The sequence below is a fragment of the Perca fluviatilis genome, chromosome 15 (genome assembly GCF_010015445.1).
Source record: "Perca fluviatilis chromosome 15, GENO_Pfluv_1.0, whole genome shotgun sequence".
Lineage (NCBI taxonomy): Eukaryota > Metazoa > Chordata > Actinopteri > Perciformes > Percidae > Perca > Perca fluviatilis.
The window spans coordinates 24,761,290-24,773,022 of record NC_053126.1 but is presented as its reverse complement, the minus strand read 5'-3'; the positions used below and the strand labels follow the sequence as shown (position 1 = coordinate 24,773,022).

The following is an 11,733-nucleotide window of genomic DNA, read 5'->3' as shown; positions in this document are numbered from 1 at the left end:
TAAGCATCTTTGATCAGAAACATTATCTGCCACAGAGTTTCTTGTCAGCTTGATGTTGGCAAACGCAAGTTGCTTCTGCTTCAACAGCATTCTAAGGCCATTGTGGGAAAAAAGAATAATGTTACATGACTTGGGAAAGAAGGGTAATATTTTGAGAAAAACCTCAGTGGACATGGCTCTGTGCGTTCACAGGCTTCTTTGAAAACAAATGCACATGACCAGAGGTAGAAGATGGGAGGGGGGGGTGGGGGTGGGGGTGGGGGGGGGAGTCGCCAACGAGTTTTACGACAGCATTGCCAAATATCTATTCCGAAGCTGTAGGGGGAGCTCTATAGAGAAACCTGCGAGCAAAAAGCAAGAAAACAGCGAAAGAAATTGCCAAAACTGCATAGCGCCCCTTTAATGCAGATTTAAACAGCTCAAAGATGTTTGTTCCTTATGATGAAACCAACAGCTTTCATTAGAGGTTTATGTCCCTTTGCTGAAGGCAGGTAATCAAGACCATCACCACGACAAACGCTGAAGCTAGACCACGAAAACTACCAGAAAACCTCTGCCACTGACAACAATAATGTAATGTCAGATTGAGCCTATGTTTAAATAGAGCAGGCCATTGTCTGGAGAATTTACAGCGAGTGAGTGGGCGTGTTGATGACATTTCTATCATGTGGCTGGCGCCAAACCGGAACAATACAAACATTTGATTGTGAAGAAGAAGGGTTATTTACACGTAGACGCCAACAAAAAATGTCCAACTGGAGGTACGACGAGATTTGTGAACTTCTGTCGGTAGGGACAGACGCCAAAATCATCAGCCAAATTCAAGGAACGGCAAGAGACTTCGTTGTTTATGACCAAATTAGGAACCTGCAACATGACTACGATGTAATCCGCGTCATGTCCTGCCTCCTACATGCTCCACCCAGGCGCCACCCCTCGCCTAAACCAAACCAGTAAGTGTAAGTCTGTTGTTGTGTGCTACATGTGTGAAAAGGAAACTCCGATGTCTGTACCTGACATGCCCGCAGTTCATTTGAGAAAACAGCTTCAGAGTTATTATATATCATATTTTTTATTATAGCAATATTATTAGAATATTATTACTGATGCTTTAAAACATATGCAGCAGTTTAATGTTACAGCTGGTGGAAGTGGAGCACATTTTAACATTTATATACCGTTGGATAGTTTAATCTAATCTTTCCATTTTATTCACGTTATTTCCCATTAATTCCTATGGAAAGTTTCCAATTTGAATATTCCCGTAATTTTGCAACCCTACTCCGAATACTCTAAACTGTAAAAATGTACGTGAGCGATTCTTCTTATTCTGCAGACAGAATAAACATCAACTGTTTCTCCCTGCCTCACAGATCCTCCTGTGGTTTTTCCCAGAAGCCTGTGCATTCCATGGAGACCGACCACAGCTAAAATACCACCGCTTACCTACAAAGACATCATTCTTCACACACACACACACACACACACACCACACACACACACACACACACACACACACACACACACACACACACACACACACACACACACACACACACACACACACACACACACACACACACACACACACACACTTTGGTAACTGTGTGAGTCAGTTTGCTCTCCTACTCAGCAGGTTCTTATTGAAATCGTCTTCAGACCTCCTGCTGCTTGATGATAAAAGCGACAGAAAAGACAGAAGAGACAAGAGGGCCAGTTCCCTCAGGCGCCCGGGGTGAGAGACATTAAAAGAGGGAAGAAAAGAGAGCAAGAGCGCGAGAGAGGAGAAGGGTGGAACAAAGGAGACCTGTTGCTCTGACATCTGTTGACTAGAGGCCACGTTCACACTGATGAGGATAATTATGAAAATGCCAGTGTTTAATAAATGTTTGCTGACCACAGTAACATAGGACCGGCCTAGGGCTGGGCGATATGGAGAAAATCAAATATCACGATATTTTTGACCAAATACCTCGATATCGATACCGCACCGATATTGTAGTGTTGACTATTGGTGCTTTCACAAAATATTTACACAATGAGATTTAAAAAAAATAATCATCAGTAATGTGGATATAATGACTAAGTGGGTAAAGGCAAATAATAGAACAGTTACAACAGTCTGGTAAGTTCAGAAAATGACATCACTTTACTGTAATACAGCCTTTAAAACCAGGAAAAGACAACACTTAAGCCATATTATGATATTACAATTTCCAAAATCTAAGACGATATCTAGTCTCATATCATGATATCGATATATTGCCCAGCTCTAGACCGGCCTACATTAAAGATTCACTGTCGTCTTGTGAACACAATCTTTAATTTTCACGATCCCTTCGATCCGCTGGCTTTCTAGATACTCCACAAAAAAAGAATATTGAAGATGCAGATTTTTTTTAGCTCTCAATCAAACTGTGGAACAGCCAAACCAAAGATATTAAAGACGAAGGCTCTGTAAACATTTTTAAACACAACTCGTTAACCTAGCCTTTTTCTAGCACTACATCTTACCATGTGCAAGCATTACATGGAGTCCCACATGCTGTTTCTTAAATGACCTTTTCTGCTTTTAAATGTTTTTTTTTTATCATCAGCTGATCTTTTAAATGGCTTGCTCTCTCTGCAATACTAAACACTTTATCTTTACCTGTATTATTTTAATGGTAAAGCACTTTGAGCTACTGTCGTGTACAAAAGGTGTGTGTGTGTGTGGAAAAATCTTCATATCAAGCAATAAAGAGCTCTTTCACCAGGCTGTATACAGCATCAAGAGGCCCCAGTTATGCATTAATCCTTGTGTGTGTGTGTGTGTGTGTGTGTGTGTGTGTGTGTGTGTGTGTGTGTGTGTGTGTGTGTGTGTGTGTGTGTGTGTGTGTGTGTGTGTGTGTGTGTGTGTGTGTGTGTGTGTGTGTGTGTGTGTGTGTGTGTGTGTGTATTCAGTATACCTGTGGGAACATACAGGCTGGACTTTATTGCTGTTGCCCACTGAAAACCATACAGATTACACTCAGCTGTGTGGGCTAGTTGCTGTATTGTGACAAAGTGTAATGGAAACAGGGGAAGCAAATAAATCATGATGTACATGAAGCATGTGAAGAGCTGAAAACATGAGATCTGCGTGGAGCGATAAGAAGAGTGTAACCTTGCTCAAACTAACTATATTTTCATCATGTTTTCCAGTTTTTAGATTTGACTGGAGCTCTTTTTAATGAATCAGTAATGATAAACAATAACTTACTGTACTTAAGTATTTTAATTTCAACTTTATACTTCCACTCCACTACATGTCAGAGGTAAATACTGTACTTTTTACTCCACTACATTTGTCAGACAGCTTTAGTTACTTTTCAGATGAACATTTTGGGTTTTGAATTAGCTGGAAAACGCATCATGACAAAACTGAAAGCAGGAAACTGTTTTTCTGTAACCATGAAAAGTTGAATTTTTACAGATACGCGATTCTCAAAGGACAGCGCCGCTACAAACATATGATGGTCTTATAGAATAGGTTTCATTGCTGTAGATTAAACTACCCTACAGCACATAAAGGAGTTAGAATTAGAACAACTTTAAACATCTACAGCAGTAAACTGCAACATACACATTAATGCAGCAGTAATTTTAATCCAGAAATATAGGATTAGGAAAACATTTTGCTGATAATACTTACATACTAAGTAAAGTTTTAAATGCAGGACTTACTTGTTGGGGAGTATTTTCACAGTATGGCAATAGTACTTTCACTGCAGTACAGGATCTGAATACTTCCTCCACCACTGCATACATCTGCTAAGTATATATTTATGTCAAACTGCCCATTAGGCGAGCACAAATACACAACAAGCTGTCTTGACAAACAAATATAAACAGTCAAGGTGAAGACAAAGAACTTGACCGATCATGATTTAAACGTCTCATTATCTCGAAATCAAACACAGATGTTGTCTTTCATCCGTTATTCATACAGCAGGTTCAAATAAATATGATTTGGCGTGAGTTGTGTGTGAGATGAAGTGGCGGTTCTAGAATCAAATGGGAATCACAAAATGGTCAGAAAACGGTCATCTCACGATGGAAGTGAATTAAAGTTATCCGTCTAAACAAAATGCTGAAAATAGAGCCGGCGAGACAAAAGGAAAAACAGAGCCAGATGGACATAAAGTAAGCTAAATAGACTTTTACGAGGGACGGGATGGTGCTGTGAAACCTGGCTGTAGTAACCCTGGGACCCGCAGGACGATCCGGGATTACAGCAGGATTTAAATCTATCTATGCCAGATTTAGTGAGAATTATCTCAAAGAAAATAGAAAAAAAACATAAAGCAGCTTTCTGGTTTTAACATTAGTGTGTCATGCTTAATCGCCAATCGAGAGCGTAACATGGCAGCATGACGTGTGCTTTGTGGAGGGAAACGTCTGAGACACTACAGTCTGCAGTTCTGACTGAAAGCACTTTAATGCTGCTGCTTCATGACTACAGGCAAAATAATAAATCATAAATATCACCATATATTTCAGTAAGCATATTTCACAAAATAATAGGACTGTGATCAGTGGTGAATAGGATGTTTTTTTGTAAAAAAAAAAAAATTCAATCAATCAAACCAAAACACCAGCTCATGTTCTCTTAACACAAACAAATCATCATTATTAATCATAGCCACATTGCATGGTCTTCACCTGTGTGAGGTAAGTTGTAATTACTTATTTGGGCGTTTTCACACCTATAGTTGGCTTGCTCTGTTCCGAATCAGTTGAGTTTCTAAACTTGGAGCGTTTCCCCCTTGGTTCGGTTTTGTTTCACACCTTGAAAAATCCAAGCGTACCAAAATGTGACATTACAAACGTTCACTCCGCTCGTTCGTCATGTGTGTCTGGGGCAGGACCAAGAAAGTAAATACAGGAAGAAGGTCCTGTGTTCTGGACTAGTATCTCTATGGTCAAACCAGCTCATTTCATTTAAATAATCAGACATTGTTTCGCGAGTGACGTTTCTTCTTCTGCTCTGCTCACCGAGACTTTGCTCTGCACTGACAGTGTCCATCTCCAACTTAAGTGGCGGCTGATTTGACAATGGCAGTGCATGTGACCACAGTCCATTTCTGTGAGAGAAACACTGCAAGCTGCTACAGTTTGCATGTACGGTCACATCGCAGATTGTAAAGCACACCTGACTACAGGAGCCATTTTGCTCAGACTTGGGGAGAACACGCAGTTGGTGCGGTTCGAGGTCGGATCACATTCTCACCACAAATGAACCGCTCCAGAGTTCAATTGAAAGCGTACAGAGACCGGTCTCGGCTCGCTTGTTTGGTCCGCACCCAAGTATAATGGCTGCATTCACAGCTGGCCAAACAAACCGCACCAAGGGGGAAAACAAACTCTAGTGCGATTCAACCAAACTAAATGAGGCAGGTGAAACTGGGATGAAACATTTGTTTTGTAGTTTAATTTCGAACAATTGGTTCTCAAGGCTCTGCTTCTCCCTGCTACCTGACGAAAAGAGGTGGTTTAAAACATAAGACTGTATAAAAGTGGATGTAGCCACCATGATGTCACCCATTGGTTTGTGTACTACGGTTGTGAAGCCTCAAGTTTTGCCTTCGCCATCTTGTTTTTTTTTGGAGCCAGACCACTTTTGGATCAGAGGGTGGAGCTGAGGGGGAGCGAGGGGTGGATCTGACTGAGCACTCAAAGACATCGCTGTGGTAGCAATTTATCAATTACAAGGTAGCCAAGCCTTAAAGCAGCCCCTGCTTTATCATCTTTTTTTAAATAAACGGGACCATAATTTACGAAATGAACATCTTGCTGTATTGACGATTTTAAACTAGCGATTGAGACCATAAACTTAAAAAAAAAAAATGTTTACTAAGGTAATAAATCAAGTGAGAAGGAGGGTAATTTTCACATAGACTTCATTACAATCCGACTTCTTTTGCAACCCGTGGAGGCACCCCCTGCTGGCCATTAGATAGAATGCAGGTTTAAGGCACTTCTGCATTGGCTTCACTTTTCAGGACTGGAGGTTGCTGCTTGTTTAAAACCCTAGAACAATATAAATTGTATATAGTTCTCCCCTCCCTAGGCTTTCTTTGGTCCCAAGAGTGACCGAAAAATGACTTTAACCAAGGCCGAACAAAGGCAGCAAAAAAAGGTTATCAAAAGGTGCAAAAAACTTTCTGATAATTCCTGTACAGCATTATCCAAGTGTCTTGTATCCATTTGTGGGCTCCTGGAAATTCAACCATCTATTTTTTGACAATCTATTGCTAAACAGCATTACCTGGATTATCCTGCCATGAGGGAATTTGTTGTGCGCTCTCCTTAATGCCATTCGATAGAAAACTTTTTCTGGGACCAGGGGACTAGGGGGGTGAGTACTATATACAAGTTATATTGTTATTGGGTGAACTATTCCTTTTAAGTGGGTTTAAAAAGTCTGGTTTTCATCAGAACCAACACTGTTCTGGGTGAGAACGGAGTACCAGTATCATATCTCTCAAGGTGTTCAGAACATTGTCAAAGAACAAATCTGCAGCTTTTAGCAGTGGAGCACCCCTCAATTTTCCTATAACTACTACTTTCAAAAAGTCAGCAAAAGTCACAGAAACAATAACAATCTGATAACTTGTAAATAATAGGCTGTTGAGTTTCTAAACTTTTGTACAGTGCTTGTAGAGGTTGGTTCTGTACTGAACTGAAAGCTTTGACCACAAATGGACTAGTCTATATCCACGACCTTCCACTTTCGGGATTGATCCGTTGCCGCCGGAAATTCCACCGGATGAATGTCTTCTCACCGATGTCCGTTTCCTTTCACTTTCTTTGTGTTGGAATTTTAAACTCTGGTGGATTTCTGAGGACTATGGTTAACTGCTCCTCAGATCTCTGCAGGGTAAATCCAGACAGCTACCTAGACTATCTGTCCAATCTGAGTCTTCTGTTGCACGACTAAAGACAACTTTTGAACGTACACATGTTCTACCAAAACAAGTTACTTCCCGAGATTATTTTGCACGGCACCGTGGCTCTGTGCGGCGCTTAGCGCCACCCATGACGATTGTGATTGGTTTAAAGACATGCCAATAAACCAGAGCGCGCGCGCGCACACACACACACACACACACTCACACACACACACACACACACACACACACCCCTAAACCAGATTACAAAGTATAAATCCCATCAGAGAAACCTTATCTAAACCAATCCTCTGATCTGACTGTTAGGATTTGAATCAACGCCGATACACATGTGGTTGGCAGCACTGTGTGTGTGTGTTTGTCCATCCCCTCAAAGGTGTGATGAATGTGAGAATTGTGCAACTGGGGCGCCATCCACGACTGCTGTAAACAAACTCAACTGGACGTCAATGGTCAGTACACATGATCACATGCACACAGTGTGGTTTCTGGAAAGCTAAACACTGCCGGTATTTTTATGTATCTGCAATGTGAATGTGTATACTGTGGAAGCTGCTGCATTGAAAGTCTAACCCACCTCAGCCAAGCGTAATCTGTAAAGTTTTCACTGGGCAACAGCAATAAAGTCCAGCCTGTATGTTCCCACAGGTATACTGAACACACACACACACACACACACACACACACACACACACACACACACACACACACACACACCACACACACACACACACACACACACACACACACACACACACACACACACACACACACACACACACACACACACACACACACACACACAAAACTAGATTAGAAAGTATAAATCCCATCAGAGAAACCTTATGTAAACCAATCCTCTGATCGGACTTATTTTTATTGGAAATAGGATGCTTCTTCCTGTCAATAACGACCCCCCCGACTCAACCGTAACTAGAATTTCACAAAGCTTCAACACAAAACACAAATAATATGGATTTATTATTTCTTAATAATCAAGTAATCAAAATAGTTGCCTGGTATATTGATTTTCTTTAGGTGGTCCTTTTTTAAGTGTCTAAGTGTCTAACTTGTGCAACAAATGTTAAAGCATGATCTGGTTCCAGCTTCTTAATTGTGATTTGATGTGTTTTGTCTTCTATAATCATACATTGAATATTTTTGGGGATTTGGACTGTTGGTTGGACAAAACGGAGCAAGCTGACATTAAATATGTCTTCTTGGGTTGTGATGGACATTTTCACTGAACAGATGTTTATTGAAAAAAGAATTAGCAGAATATTTGATAATGAAAATACCTTTTAGAAACAACCCCACATTCTTAGCTACACTACTGGTAAGAATAAATAGTTAAATCCTCTTCATGTTGTTCAATCTGCAGGGATTTTCCTGCATAGAGGAATTTTTTGGAACCCCCAAACTTTCTTCTAAAAGAAGTTTTAGCCAGCCCCAAAGCGAAATCAGTGCCAAAATGATAAGAATTGAGAAAAAAAAAAAATCCTCTTCGACTGTGTTTAACAATTTACCAAACAGCTGAAAAGCAGAGCATAAACTTGAATAGGAGCGCTAATCTCAGTTTTACCGTTCAGAGTCTGGCTGCATCAGACTCTCCCGGGGATCTTAACGGTGGTATTTAAATATTGATATTACTTTTTTAAGCAGTTTTGTTGATTGGGGATACTACTTGCATAATCAACATTTTGTTGCTGTTAATCAAATGGTCAGAAATAACAGGCAAATGCATGTAGATTTCTGTCAAATAAGGCGACACTGACCTATTGCCTTTACTGTACGCAGACCGATCAATAGATGAATACTGGAGCAAAATATTGGCTACAGTATGTAGTTTTGATTTAGCATCAATATTCAGAACTGGTATTAATCCAACACTCTCACTGACTAATAAACACACTGTAGGCATTTCCCTGCTCGACATGTCTTCAGATCTGTCCAATAACTCATTTAGCTCTCACATCAACCTTCCGTTTCATTTTATCCTCTTTTCTCTCCCTCCATTGCTCTTCACCTCCCAAACTCTGGTGCTATAAAGTGCTGGCATGTATCTCTACTGTTTTAAAAGCCAATAACTGTCAGGACATATCTCTGGCACACACACACAAGATCACAGGGCATCCGGTTAACTGTAATGAAAGGACGTAAAAGTGGATGCATGTAATACAGCTCACGTTTCTCACACTCACACACACACACACACACACACACACACACACACACACACACACACACACACACACACACACACACACACACACACACACACACACACAGAGTTCATGTCTTGACAACATGAGAACACCTGGATCCCACCAAGTAAAGCAACACACGCACTTAACATTCATATCTAAACATAAAAAACACTGTGGAATCTCCCTCACATCATATATGTGTGATAAAGACACATATGGTGATTAGACATTATATAAATGTAAGCCACAAATATATACAAACACTGGGAAAAGCTTGAAAGGTGATGTAGAGGATGCAAACTGAGCTAAAGTTGTAAATCAAATAAAGTAAATGGAAGTGACAAGATAGAGAGAAAGGTTTGTGTAGAAATGAAAAAACACAGAAGAAAGAAGAGTTTTAACTTTGACTTGGAAAACAACATGATGATTTTTCCCCCAGTAAATAAACTACAATTTTCTTCAGGGGGGAGCAATTTCCATTAAAATGGCTTAATAGTTTCCCAGTTTCCTAAGGTGTCTGCAGGGTCCCTTAATATCACTAAAAGAAGGCTTTTAATTAAACCCCTAAATCACAGACATAACAACAGACTCTCAATTAACAGTTTTATCCCCCACAGTTACTCATTCAAAGCTGCAGTTTTCTTAATATGAAAGCGCTGTTAAGGTTTAGAATCAAGGGATTCATAATAAATATTATGATCTTTTACATTAAAATTAACGACAATGACGGTCTACAGGCGAGACGCTCTGTTGTTGAGAAATGTCCAACCAAACTCTATTAACAAAACATACAATTATATAGGTTCTTGATTTTCTACAAAGGGACATATAATGTAGAACAAAAATGAAGATAGTTTAGGACAATATCTGCGTTAATCTTACATTCGGCATGTATACTGACAATAAAAGGCACTTACTTACAGCTAATATCTATATTTACTTCTGCTCATGCTGACTGTTAGCACTACGGAGGATTAAGAAAAACTGGGTGAAACAAACTAATTGATACGTTCTAAAAAGGTTTAAATGCTGCTTGTACACTGAATATGTTTACAGTCAACTGAACAGTGGCTACAATGACACGAAAAGGCAAGAGAGTTCCGTTTAACTTGGAATATTGGTCATTACACGATGCCTCAAATTTAGCAGATTCTGACATTAAGTTTGGTCTTAAGACACGTCTCCATACAAGGGACGAAAACGGCCAAAATGTTTTGATGCAATTGCCAAAACAACAGGCGAGCAGCTGCAGCCACTCAGTAGCATCTTCTCTGTAGCTACCATGCGGTTTCCCTCGGGGACCAACGCTCATTTTCCAGTCGTAGAGGAAACACAGGTGTAAAAAAAAAACTAATTAAACTCACGCAACCCGGTACACCGTGAACGCTGAAGCAGATATAATTTAAACCTACCGCCTGCAGCTTGTGCCGAACGGCCGCCTTTCCGAGCGAGGGCGGCGGGTCGCCCTTCTTCTGCAGCCCCCTTCGCGGTTGCTCCCTGTCGGCTTTGTTGAGCCCCCCGGATCGGTCCTCTCTCTTCTCCCGGTTCCTGGCGCCTCCGTCCCCGTTGGCAGAGTCCAGGCTGCTGAAGTTCCACACGATGAGAGTCTGGACCAGCAGGACGGCAAGAGCGGCGATCAGCAGGGCGGATTTGGAGCGCCGGGCCAGCCTGCGGGCACACGGGTTACCGTTCATCTTTCTCCTCCTCCTCCCTCCGGCTCAAGCTGAGAGCTCCATCCGCTAAACGCCGACAGAGGGGTGTGAATGCTCCCATACGCGGCCTGAGAGGGGCTACTGGCAGGCAGAAGAGGAGGAGGAGGAAGAAGGAGGAGGGAATTTGGCAAAGGCTTGAAATGAGGAGAGAGGTTTGGAGGCTGCAGAGAGGACATAGGCCCTCATGTGGACATTAACAGTCAACAGTTTAGGGAAAGCATTTATTTTGTCATTTGTAGAAAATGACGTCGCTGCAGTTTGTGAACCAGTAAAGGAGTCACTGCCAGGACCGGAGCCAGCATTTCTGCGGCTCTGGGCAGCATGTTTTACCTCCCATAAACAACATACAAATAATAATAATATTATTATAAATATATTATAATAAAAACAAATTATATAACAAATAGCCTACATGATTAAAAATAATCATGTAGGCTATTTGTTGATTATATGTTATATTATTAATCAAAAGTAACTATAGCAACCAAAGGTAGGCTATCAAGTAAAAACTACAATATGAAATGTGGTGGAGTAAATACTAAGTGCAAGTACCTTAACTTGTACAGCAGGCCTACTTGAGTAAATTTGGTTACTTCACACACCATTGCCCATATGTATTTTTCCAGTGAAAACACCTTTGTTTCTCATCTATACACATTATGTAGGCCTATGCATAAACAAAGACTCCATTGCACACACACACACAGACACACACACACACACACACACACACACACACACACACACACAGTACGCTCCAGCAGTTTTATGAATCTCGCTTTGCTCCATCAGTGCTCGCCTTCTAATACACTTTCCACCAGATTAGTCTAATTTCATGCATATTGCAGAGAAGTGCCAGAAATCTAATTGAATGAACATCTA

The 11,733-nt window shown here is 40.8% G+C and overlaps 1 protein-coding gene across 1 annotated transcript in view; it reads right to left on the bottom strand.

Moving 5' to 3' along the window:
- Positions 1–10,833, bottom strand: part of LOC120574228 (xylosyltransferase 1-like) — a 38,115-nt gene extending 27,282 nt beyond the window's left edge. The window contains exon 1 of the mRNA XM_039824470.1: positions 10,552–10,833. Within this exon, the coding sequence (XP_039680404.1) occupies positions 10,552–10,833 (282 nt within the window). The remainder of the gene's footprint in view (positions 1–10,551) is intronic.
- Positions 10,834–11,733: the final 900 nt, after the last annotated feature.